This window comes from Trachurus japonicus, chromosome 17 (genome assembly GCF_045865225.1).
Source record: "Trachurus japonicus isolate A0001 chromosome 17, Traja_1.0".
In the NCBI taxonomy this organism is placed as follows: domain Eukaryota; kingdom Metazoa; phylum Chordata; class Actinopteri; order Carangiformes; family Carangidae; genus Trachurus; species Trachurus japonicus.
Window position 1 is genome coordinate 26087479 of NC_140923.1, and position 21243 is coordinate 26108721.

At 42.7% G+C, this 21243-nt stretch overlaps 3 protein-coding genes across 5 annotated transcripts; 2 read left to right on the top strand and 1 right to left on the bottom strand.

Annotated features, from left to right (window-relative positions):
* The first annotated feature begins 4446 nt into the window (after positions 1 to 4446).
* bcl6ab (BCL6A transcription repressor b) lies at positions 4447 to 10201 on the top strand. Of its 3 annotated transcripts, none has more exons than XM_085804370.1 (9): positions 4447 to 4501; positions 6150 to 6326; positions 6473 to 6694; positions 6787 to 7677; positions 7786 to 7913; positions 8020 to 8187; positions 8294 to 8424; positions 8520 to 8657; positions 8861 to 10201. In XM_085804370.1, the coding sequence occupies exons 2-9, from the start codon at positions 6166 to 6168 to the stop codon at positions 8981 to 8983; spliced, it is 1962 nt and encodes a 653-aa protein (XP_085660496.1). In that variant the 5' UTR covers positions 4447 to 4501; positions 6150 to 6165; the 3' UTR covers positions 8984 to 10201. The 3 variants fall into 3 exon arrangements, with proteins under 3 accessions (XP_085660496.1, XP_085660497.1, XP_085660498.1); XM_085804371.1 differs by having other exon boundaries at positions 6155 to 6326; XM_085804372.1 differs by lacking the exon at positions 4447 to 4501 and adding an exon at positions 5861 to 5999.
* Positions 10202 to 11306: 1105 nt separating this feature from the next.
* On the bottom strand, positions 11307 to 16844 carry cmpk1 (cytidine/uridine monophosphate kinase 1). The gene is made up of 6 exons (XM_085804381.1): positions 16577 to 16844; positions 15133 to 15279; positions 14213 to 14365; positions 14025 to 14101; positions 13633 to 13729; positions 11307 to 12480 (listed from the first exon to the last, which is right to left on the bottom strand). The coding sequence occupies exons 1-6, from the start codon at positions 16718 to 16720 to the stop codon at positions 12439 to 12441; spliced, it is 660 nt and encodes a 219-aa protein (XP_085660507.1). The 5' UTR covers positions 16721 to 16844; the 3' UTR covers positions 11307 to 12438.
* Positions 16845 to 16952: 108 nt separating this feature from the next.
* Positions 16953 to 20547, top strand: fam78ba (family with sequence similarity 78 member Ba). The gene is made up of 3 exons (XM_085804380.1): positions 16953 to 18199; positions 18344 to 18623; positions 19773 to 20547. The coding sequence occupies exons 1-3, from the start codon at positions 17865 to 17867 to the stop codon at positions 20013 to 20015; spliced, it is 858 nt and encodes a 285-aa protein (XP_085660506.1). The 5' UTR covers positions 16953 to 17864; the 3' UTR covers positions 20016 to 20547.
* Positions 20548 to 21243: the final 696 nt, after the last annotated feature.

Here is a 21243-nt window from a genome sequence, read left to right on the forward strand (position 1 = left end):
TCAGCCGCTCTCATTGAGATCAAGACCTGAGAACAAAAATAGTCTATAGTCAGACAACCACACCAACCAACACTCACACCTCAGCTTTTTCACACTTCAGATAAAATCTCCTCTGGGCTGTAAAGAGATGACCTCGCCTTATCTGCACAGGGCAACGCACTGCTGCCATGTGGCTCCACTGTATAACTTGATGCATAAGGGTCGCAAGAGGCTCAGCAATTATTACACCAAGACCACATACCATGTGCAGTTTAAAGATATACTTCTCAGTCAGTCGCATGCAGGCTGCATTACGAAGTTCAAAGTTCATATGGAATTTCTGTATTCAGTGTTTCATGGTTTCTGTGTGATGCATACTTCATCGACAGCTGCTGAAAAATGACACCCCTAAGTCACAAATGAGTTAGGTAGACTTAGACTCTCTATTGTCATTGCACAAAGAATTTAAATACATCTGTAAACAGTACAAAAATATACATGTAAATATGATCTATATAATTGGTGCAAGTAAAAAAGAGCTGAATAATAATAATAATAAAATAATAATAGCGGTGTAAAAAATAAAAGTGTATTAAGAACATCGTAGCAGCAGGGTGGAGATTATTGCACACAGCAAAGGTATAAAAATGTATCAGAGGTATGTAAAATGTCCAGAGGTATATAGGAGTGATACATGAGGTGTATAAATACAAAAACTATAACTACAGATGGAGAAAAAATATTGCACTGAAATTATTTCAGGTAGTTTAATACAGCCGGTTTTGCTTCTATGCATTTTGATCATAAACAATCTCTTTACAACCTTTTTGTCCCTCTCTGTGGTATGAATATGCAGTCTCAATATCTTGCAAACACATCGATCTTGCAAGATATATCGTGCACGCTACTCCCCAAATTCAAGTGCATGCTCCCAGTTCAGCAGATCTGAATGCTCCTCTCTCTCTCCCTCAGACTAGATGGCTGCGTGAGTTTTAGAGTCATATTTAACTGAGGTGACCTTTGATCCCTGTCAGGCAACCATGTGCCTGGGTCATGTTTTGGACCAGGCACGTTGAAATCTGTCTGTGTCTACACCCCAGGTCAGCAGAGTTCATGAGAAGGGGTGGGAAGCGTTTGTTAACATATAGCACAGCCTCTTTAAGTGGCCGAGCAGGAACAGCAGCAAGGCCCAGCGAGTGTTGTTTTCATGAAGTGGACTCTTCAGATCAGCCAGGTAGAAAATCAGAGAGGGTGTCTGATGTTTGAAGAAGAGTTTTTTTTTTTTTAATGTCTCTTTAAACGACCATCCCACAGATTTAACTGAAATCAGTGGACTAGAATAATGCTTATGTAAGGTTAGGGTTAGGGAAATTTTGTGGTTCTAGACTAGAGGAACTCATTCAAAGCTGTAGGAAATAACACTGGTGGTGCCATCGGGGTTATTTCAGACTACAGACAACTAATTTATGACTGGAACTCTTCATTAGAAACTGGAAGTGACAGCGAGGCTCCAATGAAAGACACTATAGAGTTGCATTGTGGGAAAAGTAGGATCCAGTGTTATACAAACTTGACCTACACCACAGACTAAAGTCTCAGTGTATCAGCCTCTGCTACTTTCATTTTGACTGTTCTTTTTTAAAATCAGTGTCTGCTACGGTGGAAGTAAAATCACTATCATGGTGTTCTACTTGCTTTAAAATGAAATTAACCCAGTTTAAGAAATTAGGTTTATCACTGTGACCAACAGCAATAAACGTTTTTTTTTTCTTCCTGCAGATTGTGGTGATGTTTTTTTTTTTTTTTAACCAGACCAGAAGCTTGCAAGAAAAAAAAAACAGACTGGCAGATATCTATACAGCAAAAACAAAACAAACAAACAAAAAACATTCTACATTTGTGCAGTTATGCTGATTAGACTTTTAAATGCATAGATATCACATCTGCTCCAGCTTATCTGGTGCACAGATATAAGAAAGGAAAAGGCTGACTAATCAAATCTATGCATCCTCTCGGCTGCAAATAAACAACCAAGACAGAAAAACCAGATGTTTATTTTCTGCCAATTCTCACACATACTGAGCGAACAAGTTTTGTCTTCTCTCATTCAGACCAGAAACTATCGCTTCTTTCAAAGGATGTGAAGATGAACAACCCACAGAAACTTGGGCCACTAAAGATAACCGCAGGGGAAAAACATCTAGGGCGAAAACATTAACTAGAAATAGACCCGCTTTGTTGCCATAGCCACCTGAACAGCTGTAATTTAGACCTGTAGAGCTGCACTGCACATTTATTTTATGGGAAAAGGTCGAGTGCAAGAGATTTTTTTCTTTTCTTTTTTTTTCAATGTACAAAGATAATGACAGGAAACTTAGCTGCCTGTGCGTGGGTGGGAGAAAGGCACTTTTAGCTGCAATGTAATATTTGTTTTTAACTCTGTTTCATGTTGCTAAATAAGACCTACTAATAATGTTCTACCGGTAAAGTCCTGACCTTGATGATGTGCTTTGCATGATTGTGTGTCGATTTATAAACGTGTAAAAACAAAGGTTTGCAGTTTGTTAGTTTTTTTTCAATATGTATGCACAAAACCATCATGGACGCAGGATAAAAGAGGGTAAGGTGAAGTTGTGTAAATGCAAACATATAAACGGGGATAAAATGCTGCATCAAGTCCACTCTGACATCACGTCTAAATGCTGTATTTCTAACTGTCCTAAGAAACTTCACAATTTTCTAGCTCAAGTTCATCTCTCACTTAAAGGCTTACCTTGCTTTAATGTTTGTTTGGCAAAGCCTTGCTGCTGTGAGCAAGTGAGAGTAAAAGATGATAGCAGGAGGTAATTCTATGTATTTATAGAAACACAGAAAAGCATTTAGTGTTTTGGAAAATTTGATTTAACTGAACAGGAAAGTGAAGTAGCCTAGATGAAAATAACCTTGCTCTGTGTGTGTGTGTGTGTGTGTGTTTAATGTGGCATCCCTCAACACGAAAATTTCCTATAGAGTACTTTTTTTTTTTAATTCATAAAAGTCACTTGAATCATAACAGTTATGAGATATACGGCACTGGTTGTTGGGTGCAGTATGATTATGTGTGCAAAGTTAAAGTAAAAACCCATCCACCATGTTTCCAGATGAAGTTAAACATACTGTGCAGGGGAGCTGATGTTCTGTAGGTATGAACATGGCTCTGAATATATTAACTCAAGTCATGTTGCATAAGACATACAACATCCTGAGCAGTTACCAAGGAGTCAGCGAGGAGCATGCAACTTTACTTGAAGAAAGACAAAAATAGAAACATATAATAAATAGGTAATTAGGTGCTTGCTTTGGTGCCATTTAGGAAATGACTCACTGTTAATCAGGGGGAAGTCACTGAGTGAGAGGTCGGATATCAAACAGCATGTCCTTACACGCTGGTTCATAAACATGTGTAGCAGTCATCTTAACCTCATTATTAATGCTACTTGTTGCATACAGTAGTGTCAGATCAGATGTATCAGGAACATTGTGGTAGTTGGCATTTAAAGAGGTTTCTGACATGTTGACTCACTGGTAAGTACTCAGCCTTTTGGCTGGGCTTATTGTATCTCAGCACCACCAGATTAATACACAGCTAAGATAACGAAGACAGGAAGTGGTGGGAGCACAGATGAGCGCAAGTGAGCCTTTTGGAGAGTTGAGGACTTTTCACACAAGCACACACACATTGCTTCCTCAAGCTTATGTGTGACTTTAAAAATAAGACTTCATATCAGACCCCCCCCCCACACACACACACACATTGAGATGTGAGATTAAATGTCACACAATTTAATTAGCCTATCTGTGGGCCTGGTACGAAGTTTCCCAGAAGGACTATGTTGTAAACGTATATAAAATACCATAATAAGAGTGGGCAAATAAACGACTCACATAAATACAGTGTCCAAAGTTTTGACAGAAATTAGTCTAAGAAGTTTTTTTTTTTCTTAAACCAAATTAAGGCTATGGCTCCTGTCCACAGCGGTTATTCAAGGCGAGAAAACACATGATGCAAATATGTGATGAAACTCGAAGCTAAGAGGGAGCATCGTGTTGAATTATGAGGAGATAGGATGACTGACTTCTCTCGACTGCTCACCGGAGCTCGGGCAGGTTTACAGCGACGACTTACGCTCATGTTCTTCACGGTATTTATAACTCGGTCAGCTGACCTCGCACTTGGACTCCTCCGTGACACAGCGGAGAACCAGCACAGACAAAAAAATATAAAACAACCCAAACCTCCGATATTTGACAAAACTAACACATGACAATGATTGATGTGTCTGTTCGTCACGCACAGTTACGCTACAATGGCCATTATTCACGGTGTAGCCTCAAAGAGAGGCAGCTGACAATGTCGGACTCCCCCGCCCCGGAGAAGATGGTACAGTCCTCTGTTAAATTTCCGAGAATTGAGCTGCTGTGTTTCTTAGAACTGGATTCTCAGAACTGGATGTGCACAGAGTTTCGAGGAAACTTTTACAAGGTGACATTTTTTTTCCTTCCTATTTCTCAGCATTAGGTCAGAAGTCTAGTGAAGTAGCAGATGCTCATGTGGCTGCGCCGGGCTGGATTTTTTTCACTATTTTCAGTGTGTTTTAGTGATTCCTTTAGCTAGAAGTGAACTAAAAGATTTGAACCATGAGTTAGTTTTGACAGCTGTACTGTCTTTGACTGTGTTTTAGACGGAAGTCTGGCTTCAGGTTATGTCTTCGCATGTGTTTTGCAAGTGATACAAAATACCTGTGGTCACAGAGGAAACTTAATAACTGTTTTGCGTCCATAGTTTAGCCAGCGTAGCAGCTGATCTATTAGTTTATACCTGACTAACAGTCTCTATATAACGTTATCATGTGGGTGATTTGGACACAATGTTTATCATGTGAAATACTTGTTGCGCCAAAAGTGGCGCAACGGGACCGGTCGGTCTGGTTCAGTCATATCTATTTTTCTGTCTGCGCATTTGCTTTTTTCGACAGTCTTTTCACTTGTCTGAGTATCTCCGACACATGCGGGCTACTTTTATTATTTTTATTTTAACCATTAGCTCCAGTCGAGCAGCGACACTTTAAAAAACACTTATAAGGAATAAAATGCTAATTAAAGTGTGGGACAGACGTGAGCCGTGACAGCTAAACCGTTTTGTGAATGTGAACTTGAGCGGACTTGCGTCGGCCTGCCTGTTGGCCCGCAGCCGAAGTTACGCAGCGAAAAGTAATCACTCCACGAAATCACACACTAGCCACGAAATCATGCTGCCTCGGTTTAGTATGATATGAAATGTTTTAGAAATAACCCGAGGGGTCAGTTTAACGGGAGGGGGAGTGCGTGTTAACGGGTTAAACGTGATGAGTCGTGCTTATAACGGGGAAGGGGAAACCTCTCTGAACTGGCAACCTAATCTGAGCAGCCAGGACGGAATGTGCTCAACGTCAAACACGTTTACAACCTCCCGGCTGCAGACTGCCAGCGGACTGAGCCTTGCTGCTGCTGCTGCTGCTGCTGCACACACAACACACACACACAACACACACACACACACACACACACACACACACACACACACACACACACACACACACACACACACACAAAATACAGGGACAGAGGACAAATCAAAGACTAGCCTAGTTCAGACAGGCAGGATTGTTTATATTTTCTGCAGTTTGTAAATGTCATTTTTGTGGTTGCTGCGTCCAAAAAAACTAAATAAACAAAAACAAAAAAAAGTTTGTAAGTTACAAAGAACTAACCTGACTTAATATCACCGCTTTTCAAAAATGATTTAGGCCTATATACATTTGTGTAATAACACCGTCAAATCAGAAGTGAGGCATCGGCATGGAAAAAAAGTAGTAAACCTCCCTCGTGCTTTTCTCTTTGCAATGGCGCCGACCTTTGGCAAAACACAGTCAAGGCACTTGTCAGGATCACAAGCTTGTTTTGATTGTAAAGGATCAGCAAAGAATGACCATGAGCTAGAGGTGATGAATTATAATAAATGTATTTAGGTTTATAAATGTTGCTTGAATAATGAACTTGAATACATTTTGTCTTACCAGTATTGTGATCCTTTATTTAGCGGTGGAGAATCACAGATAATTAACCAATGATTCATTATGTTCTTTACCTAGTTCACATTGTGACAGCATGGCCACGACCGCAGATGGCTGCATTCAGTTCACACGCCATGCGGGTGACGTCCTGCTCAACTTCAACCGCCTCCGCAGCAGGAACATCCTGACTGATGTCAGCATACAGGTGGACGGACAGCATTTTCATGCTCACAAGGCCATCTTGGTGGCCTGCAGGTACGCACCATCATCAGATGTGAAAGGAAGAGACTGTTTTGTGACTGAAAAACTCCTGACAGACGCAGCCACATTTACACACCTTCCTATATATAGTGTGTCATCTCATCTTAAACATGGTTTCCATCTCTGTTGCTCTCTTATAGTGGCTTCTTTTACACGGTGTTCATGAACCCGGAGAATGCAAACCTTAGTGCCATCAGCTTAGACCCCAAAGTGGACCCAAAGGGTTTCTCCATCCTGCTGGACTTCATGTATACATCCTGCCTGAACCTTAAAGACAGCCTGGTCGTGGCCACGCTGAACACAGCCATCTACCTCCAGATGGAACACGTGGTTGACACCTGCCACAGGTTCATCAAGTCCAGGTAAAAGACAGCAGACAGTGTAATGGGAACACACTCTCTTGACTTGGTAAATATTGAAGGAATCTGACCTGGAGTTCAATGTGTTTCTGCAGGCATCTGTCTATGAACATGCAGACTGAAGAGGCACGGATCAACTCGTTACATCAGGCTGAGAAGAACCCAGCATCGAGGCCCGTAGATGAGAAGGAGACAGACTTTAGAAACGACCACACGTCGACCTCAACTTCTGACCAGGAGTACCGCTACAACATCCCCAACGTTTTCAGGGGCATCAACACATCTGGCTCCTATCACGTTTACGGTGACCTCCATTTCCCTGCCGGGAAGCTGGAAGGCTCCATAAAGATCAGTGCACTTCCCAGAGGGGGGGAATTGTCCCAGAAGCGATGCTTGCAGGGCTCCAACACCAACACGAATCACAGCGAATCCTCCACCGTCGTCTCCCACGCGCGACCATTCTACCCCAGTTTCCCCTCCACCATTATCCAACCGGCAGGAGTCCACAGGAGCCATCACGGGCCTGCTGCTCCCATGGAGGAAGAAGGCATTCAGCACCCGCAAACCAGCTGCCTGAGGTTGTCTCCAGGTTTCAGCAAAGGTGTCATTTGTAGCCCGCAAAGCCCACTCCGATCCGACTGCCAGCCGAACTCTCCCACAGAGTCCAGCAGCAGCAGAAACGCAACTCTGAGCTTCAAACAGCCGTCGGACTGCCCCAAAGACGCCAAGGCACGCAACTGGAAGAAGTACAAGTTCATTCTTATGAACCAAACTCCTGATGAGAATGACAAGGAGGCTCAGAGGTGCAATGCTGATGATACGAGCATGTCGCCGACACGGAGCCCCTGCAGAAGCGGCGGAGCGGGAGAGCACAGCGACGTCCAGTCGGACGAGGGAGCCAGCGAGAGCAGAGAGGAGAGTCCCATGTCCCAGAGTGTCGACAGCAGCAGCAGCAGCAGCAGCGGCAGCACATGCAGCAGCATCAGGTAGAACTACATGTTACTGTCAAAACTGTGAAATGAAACAAAGTAAGAATTAGTTTAACAGAATAACTTTATACGAATGACTAAATGTGGCCTTCATCCTGTGTGCAGCCACCGCAGATGCTCCTCCTGTGGCTGTGACAGTCCTCCGCGCATGGACATGGGTCACCTTTCTCCTGACTTGTACAGCAGAGATGACACTACCAAACTACACTCAGAGTATTCCCCCTCCCGTTGTGGTGAGTGCACAGTGAAAGTGCATATATACTGTACATATATATGCATACCGTATATCGTGATGTGGGATTATTTTGCAGAGGAATGACTGAGTACATGTTTCCACAGAAAACAACACCTACTTCTGCAACGGTTGTGACTCCAAGTTCAGCGATGAAGATTCCCTGAAAGACCACATGGCCCAGATCCACAGCGACAAGCCATACAAGTGTGACTGCTGCCAGGCCGCCTTCCGCTACAAGGGCAACCTGGCCAGCCACAAGACTGTTCACACAGGTAAGACTAATAAGTCTCTGCTGGCTTTTTAAAGAACCGTCACCTGAGCATCCGGGGTGAGAGACTATTCGAATCAATCGCTCACCTCGCTGATCTTAATTTCCAGGCGCAAAGCCGTACCACTGCAACATCTGTGGTGCTCAGTTCAACCGACCAGCCAACCTCAAAACTCACACCCGGATCCACTCTGGGGAAAAGCCATACAAGTGTGACACCTGTGGTTCCCGGTTTGTCCAGGTAAAAAAGAACAACAACAAAACAAAACAAAACAAAAAACAGCCACAGCAAGGGTTTGCATGAATAAGTAATATATGTTTTTTATTTTCCTCCAGGTGGCCCATCTTCGTGCCCATGTGCTAATCCACACAGGAGAGAAGCCGTACCCCTGTGAGATCTGTGGAACACACTTCCGCCACCTTCAGACGCTCAAGAGCCACATGCGCATTCACACTGGAGAGAAGCCTTATCATGTAAGCCTCCTAGCCAGTCTCCTCGTCTAAGCCACTGTGATTGCTGGCTAAATAGAGTAATCTCTTTCCTTCCTATGATCCATGTGTAGCTATCAATAGTTATAAGTCCTGGGCGGTAATCCTGGAGAGCTATGAACGAAAACTGCTGAATGACACTTCCCGTTCACAACGTGACTCTAATTGCCTATTCTCTTCTCCCTCAGTGTGAAAAATGTGACCTACACTTCAGACACAAGAGTCAGCTGAGGCTTCATCTCAGACAGAAGCACGGCGCCGTCACCAACACCAAGGCTCAGTATCGCAGGACTCCCAGCAACTCCTGCTGAGTCGCCGTGGTCCTCTCATATGTCATTTTTGTTTTTCTTTTGCCTCGGGCTCCGTGTTGTCAAAAGATTTTTATTTTTTCTACATTCAGATAGAAGCATAAATATATATATTTGCCCTTAATGCATTTGTAAATACGTTGTACGTTGTGTAAGCTCTTTGGTGTTTCAAAGATTGTAAAAGTGTATGCTTTCCTTGTGAATGTGTAATAACAGAATGTACATTCTTGAATGTGAATTGAAGCAGGTATTTCTCTGTTTGAATTACTTAACAGAATGTCAGCGTTGAAGGACAGTCCTCTTTCTCACTCAGATCGAGAATTGCTGTTACAGTTTTGCGTTCCATACTGGTATGAATTTCCCCGATGACGTGGTCACAGTTTCTGCAGTTACTTTTCTTTAGGCTGTTTTTGTATATGAGATAATATCTGCTGGCAGAGTACGAATATATTCACGTTTAGTTTTTCTTTCGCACAGACAGCTTCACCGAGTGCTGATATTACAATACAAGAGCTTGTCATGTTTGCCATTTCATAGGTTTTGGTACGTATTGTAATATTGTCATTCATATGAAAAAATGCTATGTACATATTTTCTTTTTTTTTTTCAATCACTTCTAGGCTCCTGTTGGTATTTTGCACATACTCATAATGCTGTGATACATATATTTTCATACTTAAAATATTTCTACTCAAAGTGTTTGTGACCTGTTGAGATTGTTTCTTAAACCCAGTGTACAGCACCTGCTATATTCTTATTTATAGTCTATTTTTTGCTGTACTCCATTACATTTTGGTGCTGAAATGATCCAGTGTCCCAAGGGGATCGTTTAAGTTTAATTGTATTTTATGTAACCATATGTACTATAGTGCACTTGTACAAACCGGTGTATTCGTAGTGCCTTACGTTCACACTTTCTCAAACTATTGATGCATTTTAAATTTGACAGTATGAAAGCCAGGTACTTATAAACTGCTTTTGTGACGCATTTGCCGTTTTGCATTTGGTACTCTGCCCCATCGACACGTGTATGCTTGTCAGGTACTGTTGTCATGGAAGCTGATAATCTGTTGTGTATAGCCCTTAAAATGCAGATAAACCAGGCCTCAAGCTAAGAAATGCTCAGGAATATTAGTATTATGTACGCAAATGTCTTTGTAACTGCAAATTATATATATATGTGTAAAAAATACATGTGAAAATAAAATGTATATTATGTAACATTTGCAGCATCAGCATTAGTTATTCTCTTTACAAGAACCTTAATTAATTTGATGATGACAGTTTTGTATGCATATTATACAAGCTAAACCAGCACTCTGGCTCCCCCTGGTGTTCACTCATACACATCATTTATTTTTCTACTGTGAAGAAATTGAGATAGGATACATTTTAGAGCAGAGGTCTTCAACAGGGGTGCTGCAGGGGGGTCTTGGAATTTTTGGTTGATTAGACAATGTTTTAAAAACTTATGCACACCTACAAAGGCAGACGGGTGCGTGGGAGAAGACCAGCGCAGTCAAACAATTAGATCAAAGGAGGCTCCCACACACTGTCTCAACTTGCATTGTAGTTTTAATGAAAGCACAGAGTTTCGGTCCCTTGGACCTTTGTCAGGTTATGTAACATCTGAGGTCCAAGGGACCGAAACGTTGTGCTTTCATTAAAACTACTACAATGCAAGTCGAGACAGTGTGGGAGCCTCCTTCGATCTAATATCTTTTAGTTTCCACATTTATGTTTCAGTCAATTTGAATAGTTTGTCTGCAGGATTATCATGCAGTTGACAGACTTGAACCAGGCCTGTTTATGAATGGCAGCCCCCTACTCACTGAACCTTGTACACGTTTAGAAAAAACATTAATATATTACCCTGTGTATTATTTGAAAAGCTAAGTATTGAATGCACAATAACAAGCTACGTTTAACATGGTACTGGGCCCCTTTTAAGATAATACACAATTTTTTAATATAGTAGGGGTCCCTGCTCCATCTCTCCGTCAGTTTGGGGGTCCTTGGCTCGAAAAATGTTGAAGACCCCTGTTTAAGATGCATACAGATATACTGAATTTTGTACATAGATAATTATGTGTGTGTTTGTGTGTACTTAAGTACACACCAATATAAAGTAGAAAATAAAATAAAAATAGTCAATTAAGAATCAATTAAGATGTTTAAATTTGTAGAAAGAGATTTCCGAATTCATTGTAGTGTTGATACACTATAATGGTCAATATATTTCATTGGCATCTTGATAAACAAATCATGTTTTAACATCTGTAAAACCCAACTGACAGTGAATGACAAATTAAAACAAACATCCAAATCTTGGACAAACTTGCTTTATCTGTACAGTGATGCCAAACGCCCCCTTCTGGCTGATAAGATAGACAACTATCAAGTGCATGTGGTTTTGTAAAACCTGCAGAAAATGATAAAAATGTTGTAATGTAACAGCAACATACTTGTAAAGGAAAACAGAGGCAAAAAAACTACAAGAAATAAAGCACAGAGTGTATAAATACACAACGCTCACACTGCACTAGACTAAGACTAATTATACTAAGAAAAACAAAGGGAAAAAGTTGATTTCACTTTTCAGTTTTATCCCTAATCCTTCGGGAAGATACAGTACAGATTCAGCAGATGCCCATGTTTATCTTCATGTTTTCTCTAAACTATGACTTGTCCCAGGTGTCACAGCTATGATCTGAATATTCCAGTATTGAGTTTGATATTCATTCAAAGAATAGGCCATCTATGATTTATCAGACTCACAATACCTCATAACTCCACATGGCACAAAAGCAGTTGTGACTGGGTATTCTGGTCATGGACGTGTTGTGAGAAACATGAGACCGGTGTAGCGTGCATTTAGTCGGGATGCCAGACAGGCTGCTATTGGCTGCTCTGTAAAACCCTAAACTGATTCTGGTCAGTCACCATCAAGTCAAACAACAATTTGGTCTGAAGCGTTATGACTGCTTCCAATGACATGATACTCTGAAACATCAGTGGCATACAGCAGGATCCAAAAGAGACCAGTTTCCCATTCAGTGGGATGGGAAACTGCAGACTCTTTTTGTAGTGACTTCCAGTACTATAAGTGCCTCTGAATGACATCTCGCTAGGCTAATAATACATTTTGTTCCTATGCAAAGGCCTCAAACTATGATGAAAGAGTGCAGTGCAGATGAGCTGTGAGCTCTCCTGAATGTGAACTAGTTGATCACATGTAGCTGCTACGCATGTCTACTTCACACCGTCATGTCATTCACACCGATACATATTGTACACAAACTCACAAACAGTGCAGCAATTATAAAAGGCATGGAAAACAAATAATAAGTAACCAAAGTAAAAATCAAATGAATGGACATTAACTTATCATAGTGTACTTGCAGTTGATAAAAAGAAAACTAAAATGGTAAATAAGTGTTGTTGGCCGCCGGGAAAATTCAACCCTCTTTGTCCAGGATGGCTTTCACATCAGCAAACACCTGGAAGAGAGAAAGAGGTAACTTTGACTTACTGAGTCACAAACATGGCACTCCAATCCAGCAATTACCAAGTAATTAGAAATATTATCAATTACACCAAAACAACCTGAAGCACCCCGGATATTTAGATTTAACTCTGATCGGGGATTCACCTTTTTGCCATTACACATGATGTTACACTTGGTTATGTTTGACCAGTTGTCAAAAAAACATTCATATATTTAATAAAGAAAGAACTGAGGTTGCAAGTAATGATTTATAATCTATTAATCTCATTCGTTTTTTTGAGCTAATTGTTTAATTTATAAAAAGTCAGCAGTTGCTCAAAATCTAAGGTGAGGTTAAATGTTTGTTTGTGTTTTGAGGAACATCTAGAGGCCGTCACATGAACTACATCTTTAAGCATCTCCACTCTGGCTTCAACACCCAGCTGGACTAAATGACATTTTTGTGCCGTCAACCTCAGCTTCATTACAATCAGCTTCATAACATGTTCTTGTGGGTGTATATATAGAGTACATTTTTCTTACTTTGCTCATCTGTGTTATATTGCTCCTCTATGCTCTTATATCACTTGTACTGTATGTCTGTGCTACCCTATACTTGAATTTCCTTCGAGATCAATAAAGTATCTCTAGGTCTAAGTCCAAACTGGTCAGAGGGAGAGAGTGTGTGTTTGTGTGAATGCACGCCTGTGTTGCAAGCATGGCCATATGTTTCTATATATATACTGTACATAAAAACTGTGGCAGGGTAAATTAAATGCAATATTCATACTAAGCCTGTGAATATTCTCATTTGTCCCGGTCATCGTTATCCCCAAAGAAATTTCAATCAAAAGCAACTGAACTTGGTTATTTGTCTAGGAAGACGTTTCACCTCTCATCCAAGATGCTTCTGATGAAGCTGAATCTGATGAACTGATGAAGCCCTCATCCAAGAGGCTTCATCAGTTCATCAGAACATCTTCCTAGACAAATAACCAAGTCCAGTTGCTTTTGATTGAAATTTCTTTGGGGATATTCATACTACAAATAAGAAGTTACCACAAAAATGGAACAACAAGTAAAACCTCCTCCAATGCTCTGCCCTCCAATTGTACTCTTTAGTTCATACATCCACATTTTCTTAGGCTTGATATTGTTTACATACCTCGTCCACTGCGCGTGAAGCGTCTACGGTGCGCACTTTGCCCTCTTTCTCATACAGGTCGATGATTGGTCGTGTAGACTGCAGGTAGGTTTGGATTCTGCATCATAGAAAAATATGGCTGTTATTGGGGTCAGATGACACAGGGGACTCAAAGGAGACACGAATGAGGTCGAAAACACATGCAGGTATCCAACAGTCAGTTAAATGGGTCAGACAAATCTATACTGATCAGTTCTGCCTGTTGGACTTGGTCAGATACGGAGAAAAATCATTACATGAACTTTTTAAAAGCAGCAGGAAGCTTTTACAGGGAGGATGCTCGCTGAGTGCTTCAAGTGCATCATCAAATGTGGGATTTAACAGTGATAATATCTAAGATCGTGCATTTCTACCTTTTCTCCAGACTTTCTCTGTTGTCGTCTGTGCGTCCACTGCTCTTCCCTCTTTCTAGACATCTGTTGATGCACACCTGTGCACGAAGGAGATCATGTCATGTCCTCAGTGAGAACTGGCTCCTCAGAAATCAGCTATAACTTAAAACAGCTCAAAGGATTTCAGATTTCTGGGCTCCATGACCTACCTCTTCGCCGCAGTCGAAGAAAAGTACAAATTTGACGTCTGCTTTGCCCTCCATGACAGTGTTCCAGCCCTGAAGGTTGTCCTCGTTACGGGGGAAACCGTCGATGAGGAAACGGAACTTCGCCTCGTCTTTCCCCATGGTCTCCTCCATGGCCTTCAAGAACGGGAGTGAAACACTTTAATTTTTCAGCCCTGATCTCATTCTGAATTCACTGTCAGAGCTAGTTATTCAAAAGACAAAAGAGACACCAACTCCGACTCGGTTTATGTAGAGCATATATTTTACATATTACATAAAACTCTGTATCATAGTGCTGATAAACTTATGTGATAAAACAGCTTCACTGTGCGGCTGTGATTTGATTTAACCTGCAGTTTGAAAACACGCTAGAGGTGCTCAAACATTAACCATGATCCACGTCACACATGGTCTGGATTGCAATCAATAAAGCAGGTCATTTTTTTCAAACAAAGCAAAAACAGAGCTGCAACTGCAAAGTAATCATAGGAGCAACATAATAACCAATCACAAGTAACCAAATTTGTCTTCAAATTATTCTTCAAGCGCAGCCAGAATTATGAAAATAAAAACATTTTACTCGATCAAGAGCAGAAACACTACATCTTAATATTCAAAGCGATAACAGAGGATCACTTCAAAAATGAACAGATTACAGTTACACTTAGAGTTACATTACCATTACACATCCTGTAAACTGACTAACTCACTTTTTTCAGTAGTAAACGCTGTGCCCAGATACTGATCTATAGTTAAAGAACAGGTATTCATGTTTGTTTTTTCAGTGAAGTATTTCCTCAAGTTCTTTATACCACAACAAAAGCTGAGTATGACAGTGTGACAGGATTGACCTTATGTTAGACAAACCTAAACCTGAACTGCAGCCCGTGCTCGGTACGCACCTTCCTCAGCAGGTTGATGGTGATCTCCACAGGAACAATTTTGCCCTCCTTGATGTAATTGGCAATGAGCTGTCCGAACTCCGACTCCTCTCTGGCTCGCTCCGCTCTCAGCAAGTCCCCAGCTGACAGATGGGTGTAGTTGTAGTTCTGAGAGACAGAAAATCACAGGCAAATTTTAAATATGACAACTTGTTGAAAACTAGAAAGCATTTTATAGTATGTCGGTGAGTTTTTTTTTTTTAGGTTTATACATTTGTTCATTTCTATTAATACTGATATTCATCAGCGAGGACTACTGCTGTTTCAGACAGACTAGAAAAAAGACCAGGCCTCATGTACAGAATAAATAGAGCCTCTATGCAGAGCAGCCACTCTGGCTGAACCACCCTGAAGTGAAGGATGGCAGCCAACACCCAGGAACATCCGTGAAGAGTAGTAGTTATAAAGTCTCTCGCTCAAACACAGCTCTCTCTCTCAGTCTCACACACACACACACACACACACAGAAGAATCGTGGCCGATCCTCAGTAGAGCTACAGCTTCATTAGTCTTCATGACTTTGACTTTCAGACAAACATCAAAGCAGAATCCTTGAGCAGAGCTCTCTCTGGCTTTCCAAACTTTTTGGCTGGCTTGTTAAAAAATAACTTTATATCAAACCCATGCTGCTTCTTTAAGATGTTGTGTGATACCATGAACAATTTATTTATATTAAAGAAAGCTGAATAAACCATGGCATAACATTAAGAAAAGAAAAAACACTGAAAAAAACCCACAGGTTACTTGATGTTGTGAATGAATGCCTGATGAAACTAGATCACAGATATAAAAACATAAAAGTTAAAGTGACTTGATGAGGTGTGTTGGGTCTTTATCTGCTCACCTGGGTGGGGTGAGGTAAAACACCCTGTCTACGTCAGCATACGTGTCTTTACAACAGCCATAGGTGAAGTGGCCAAGTGGCCACACTTATATCTGACCATTACACAATCTCCACTGCACAGATACAATCAATGGTAGGGTTACAACACTGGCCAAATGTCAGCAGGTTATCAGCTGCTGTCTCTGCTTGCACTTCGTCAGGCTAATTAGCAGGTTCACAGTTTAGCCTCGTTACCAAGACAAAATATCAAAACGCTGCCAGAAACTATCACGAGTAGTTTTATGACCCGTTTTAAAAATACTTAAATGGTTCTTTTATAGCCCATGCGCGTCAGCATCGGCTTCCTGCTCCACATACACTGGAAACCCGGTGCAGCTAGCTAGCTAGTCGGCTAAAGCACTGGCATTTTTAGAGGACAACCGGAAGTGAGTGATTTCACAACTTTACTTCATAAAAAGACAAAAAGAAAACCGACAGCTACCTGAAATTCACAAGTCAGTACGTTCACCACCAAAACTATGCATTTCCATCTCTGTTTCTCTCCCTCGCCATCTCTCCTACCTCCACGATGTTGGAGCACTGGGTCCCTTTGCCGGCTCCCGGCCCGCCCAGCACGAACACAACCTGCGGCTTCATCCTCAGCGACACCCGGTACAACAAGCTCGGCAGCCTCTGACACGCGCTACCGATCACACGTCCGATCATAAACCGGCACCACCAGCTGCAGGTTGTGGACCGGCGGGGGTGTAGGAGGGCTGAGGGTAGTTATATTAGTCCGAGGCGACCGGTGAATGCGTGTCAGTGTCCGTGGATAGGAAGTCGCGGAGTCAAACGACACCACTTCCGCTGTTGACCTGCGCGGACCAATGGGATCCTCGCAGAGGCGTGACGCGGCTCGTAACCACGCCCCCCGCACACTTGTTATTTTTTTCAATGCAGCGGTCGGGTGACGCCCCTCCCCTGCCTCCTCTCCAGCATCAGCACCTCCAAACCGAACAAGGCGACCTGCGGCTCGAAGAAGAGGATGCTCCCCGCTCCGTGATGCTCGGAGGAGACAAAACGACGAGACGGCCAACCGAGAGAGACGGCCGGGTATAGTCACCGCTTTCTGCACATTTATGCTGCCTCGCTGCCTCCATTCATGATGCACCATTCATGCATCCCCAAGAATGGAAGCCCACAACGAGGAAAAACATTAAAAATCGCCTTTTATAGCTCTGCTGTCTCGCTTTGATAAGCCACGCTCTCGCTCATTTTTGATGAAGCCTCTTTTCATGTAGGTCAAAGATATGAAGAGCCCGATTTTGTCTTTTGAGGGCGCCGCGCGAATGTAGGGCTAATAATACGGGAGAAAGCCAGGCAAACAAAAGGCATCCAGCCCCCCTCCTCTGACGCACCTGGCTGCCCTGTCGCCACTTGACATGACAGCGCAGAGCCGGGAGCAGAGCAGCAGGATCAAGGGGCACCGACGTGCAGCCGGACGTGTGGACTCGACAAGGAGCAGAGGAGCCTCCGGACGCACGGCAGGGAAGCAGCAGCAGCAGCCCAGGGGTGGCCGGATTGCAGTTTCTGGGGACGAGCGCCAAGGGCAGTGCGGCAGTCAGCAGGCAGACCGGGGGGAGGAGGCTGCGGAGATCTGTGATACTTCCCCCTCAGTCCCCACTGCGCTCTCACCTCCATATCATCTTGGAAATATGATGGTGGATGTTTTTAAGGTTGATCAATGGTGACTGAGATACTCCCCATCATTTCTCTCCTTTTTCCACCCCTCTCCCAACCAATGAGTGATGATGGGCAATTAAAAGATTAGATCTGCTCTTCAGGCAAGGGTGGAACCCGGAGGGGACTGATGTGCATACTGGCCAGGTGTCATTTGCTCCCCTCTTCTCTGGTTTTGCTCATTCTGCTTGTCGCCTGCACTATGGGCTGTATTCAGAGCATCGCATGCAAGCCCCGCATCAGACGGGAGAACATTGTGGTGTATGAGGTGTCAGCCTCTATTGACCAGTGTCCCACCATCATTGAGGAGAACTCACCGATTGTGCTCCGTTACAAGACGCCTTACTTCAGGGCCTCAGCAGGAGTTGTGATGCCACCAGTGCCCCGCAACGAGACCTGGGTAGTGGGCTGGATCCAAGCTTGTACCCAGATGGAGTTCTACAACACCTATGGGGATATCGGCATGTAAGTGTACAGAAGACCCAGCCAGACTTTTCATTTTTGTTCAGTGTGTCTGTGTTTGTGTGTTCACTCACAAACTGTAGAGCATCTAGTCCACAACTCCTCCTCTCTCTCACTCTGTCCTCCACTGTCCGTCCCTTGCTGCAGGTCCAGCTGGGAGTTACCGGAGCTGCGAGAGGGTCGGGTCAAGGCCATCAGTGACTCAGATGGCGTCAGCTACCCCTGGTATGGCAACACCACCGAGACGGTCACCCTCACCGGCCCTACATCCAAACCGTCCCGCCTGACCGTCAGCATGAACGACAACTTCTACCCCAGCGTGACCTGGGCCGTCCCCATCAGCAACAGCAACACACCGATGCTGACCCACATCACCAGGGACCAGAGCTTCATCACCTGGCTGGTGGCCATGAACTCCGTCACCAAGGTGGGACTATAGGAAAGAAACACGCCACACACACATGAGAAACAAGTTTGTTTCTACATGAGTCAAATTCAGATGAATCACAATGAAATCACATAATCACCAATAATTGTGTGCACAATGTGAATAGAGAAGACTGGCTGCACATCTGTAGACACTCTGCAGCTGCATCACACACACTGACTTGAATGTAATCAGCTTTTACTGTCTGGTATAAAAAGTTACAAAACACCTCATTTATTTATTTATTTATTTATTTTATTTAAGGAGGACAGTGCACATTAATGAATATAATACATGTAAACGTGCTAGTGTTAGCCAAAGGCTAGTTTCAGACTGTAGTCCTCCGGGCAAGGTGTTAAAAGCCATTAAAATGAACAACAAGGACATAACAACATAATTCATAAAACAGGAAAAACACAAGAAACACAAAAAATCGGTACACAAATTGGAACATATCCAGGCAGAAACCAACAGGCATTAAACTACAAAAAGAGACAATTAACATGACACTACTATAAAACAGTAAAACAAAAAACAGGAAGTATAGTGCAATTTAATCAATTTAGGTGAGATGGACTGTTTACGATGGATAAAATGGATGGAGTTGCAACAATGCAAAGATCAGAACAGGGTTTCTTGATGGAGTTGTGCTAGGATGGGTTGAGAACACAACAAAGCCAAACAACGAAACCAAATATAATATAGTGTAATAAAGTGCTACAGTGCTCAAAAAAACTGTCAGGGATGGATAGATGAAATGGGGGTGCAGCAATGCAAGAACCAGAGCAGGGCTCATCACCGCTTCCAGCTCTGCTGAATATAACTCCTGCAACGGCTCTTGGTTTTAAGGACCTCAAAAGTCAGTCCAGCACAAATTGTGTAACTAAATGCCCACAGTGTGAGGTTCTCTCTAGGTTATTCTGGAGAAGCTTCGCTTTTTTCATTGTTGATTATTGTGCAGAAATTAATGTTGAGAGGTTAGAAACATGTCAGGATCTTCCTCTGTGTTCAGATTAAACAATCATTATTAAGGGTTTGGTTTTAATCATTTATTAGGATGCACATTAAATACACATCTAATAGCAGTAGAGCACATATTGAATAATCGGATGAAGCTTTATAAAGTACTGTGCTGCTCTCCTCCTCTAGGAGCGTATCGTGTTGCAGACAGTGCGGTGGCGGATGCGGGTGGACATCGCCGTGGACCCTGACATGCCTCTGGGCTCGCGTGCTACATTGATGGGTCGTCCATACCAGGAGCAACCGCACATCCTCAACTACCAGGAGCCCATTCCTCCCAATGCGCTGGGGAGGCCGAATGCCAACGACGCCCAAGTGCTAATGTGGAGGCCACGGAGAGGGGCTCCACTAGTGGTCATTCCTCCAAAATAAAAGGGTCAAGTGTTCGCACGGACAAAAGTTGAATAGTTCCCTCCCACTTTCAGTAACGGGGTGATGAAGGTGACGAAGCCAATCAAAGAAGAGACAACTGATGGTTTCTCTGCTCTCAAGACGCCAGTGGCTCTTTATTCTTAAGAGATTTAAGTGGACCATTATAACAAGCCAGAGTGGATTTTACATCACAGAACGGTGCCAGAAAAAAAAAGGCGACAGTGAACTAGTGTCAAAAGCCTGGAGTTGCATCAGTGCTTGTGTGGCCCCTGACAAGTCCTGGACTGCACTGAGGAGTGCTGCCTGCCTTTTAGTGAAGAAGGGACACTGTTTTTAGACGTACCACAGAGGTATTAGTCCACTACGAGAACTGCATCCTGCATCCATATGTAGATCTTATTGCATGAGAGAGTGAGAGAGACAAAAAGCTGTCCTTGAGAAGTTTAAGAATAGCATTTGTTTTGTATAACTTGATACCTGAAGACATTTTGATTGAAAAGTCAGCCAAAAAGAAAAGAGAAAGAAAAGAAAACCCTAAGGCTGGTTAAACCTCGTCAGTGCCAATGAAGGCCTTTCAGCACACTCAGTACCAGAGTTAGAGGATGTATTCAGAAAATCTAAGAGACAAAAGTATTATATTATTATATATAAATCTTTTTAGGTTAAGATGAAACTCATACATCCATCAGATTGTATTAAGAGCACCCACTTGGCATAAAAGTCTGGAAGAAATACACATCTGCTGTAGTTTTCACTGGAGTTTTGCTAACACACCAAACTTATGCACAGACATATTTTCGAGTCTCTGTAGTGCAGCTGATACTGTATTCAAATTGGGTGACGGACGAACCAACAGAGAGATGAGCGCGAGCCGTTACCACATTAGATAAATAATGTCAGCGATGCGTTCAGTAAGTGCAGTGTAAATGACTTGGAGCAGTGCCATATGACAAATTTAAAACAAAAGGGTGATAGCAGCGAGGGCCACATCGTAAATCATCGCTGAAATGGGGCCGAACTGTACTCAGACCAAGGGTAGGTTGGAAGTGGCACTAATCAGGCCATGTTGCACTACAAAGTTACATAAATCTTCCTACAGTCAGGGAAATCTAAATGTACTCTTAACAGTTTCCTTGATGTGGAATTAAACCAGATGGAATTTTGGCAAGGATTGATTTTGGATAAGTGCCATTTTTAAACACTGGTTTTATGAGCTTACGCCACATCT

Coding starts and splice junctions, on each gene's coding strand:
- bcl6ab (XM_085804370.1), top strand. CDS start 6,166: ATGGCCACGACCGCAGATGGCTGCATTCAGTTCACACGCCATGCGGGT. Junction 8,188..8,293: donor CCACAAGACTGTTCACACAG/GTAAGACTAATA, acceptor CTTAATTTCCAG/GCGCAAAGCCGTACCACTGC. Junction 8,425..8,519: donor GTGGTTCCCGGTTTGTCCAG/GTAAAAAAGAAC, acceptor ATTTTCCTCCAG/GTGGCCCATCTTCGTGCCCA.
- cmpk1 (XM_085804381.1), bottom strand. CDS start 16,720: ATGATCGGACGTGTGATCGGTAGCGCGTGTCAGAGGCTGCCGAGCTTG. Junction 14,102..14,212: donor TCTTCGACTGCGGCGAAGAG/GTAGGTCATGGA, acceptor CTTCGTGCACAG/GTGTGCATCAACAGATGTCT. Junction 13,730..14,024: donor AGAGAAAGTCTGGAGAAAAG/GTAGAAATGCAC, acceptor TCTATGATGCAG/AATCCAAACCTACCTGCAGT.
- fam78ba (XM_085804380.1), top strand. CDS start 17,865: ATGTGCATACTGGCCAGGTGTCATTTGCTCCCCTCTTCTCTGGTTTTG. Junction 18,200..18,343: donor ACCTATGGGGATATCGGCAT/GTAAGTGTACAG, acceptor CCCTTGCTGCAG/GTCCAGCTGGGAGTTACCGG. Junction 18,624..19,772: donor CCATGAACTCCGTCACCAAG/GTGGGACTATAG, acceptor CTCCTCCTCTAG/GAGCGTATCGTGTTGCAGAC.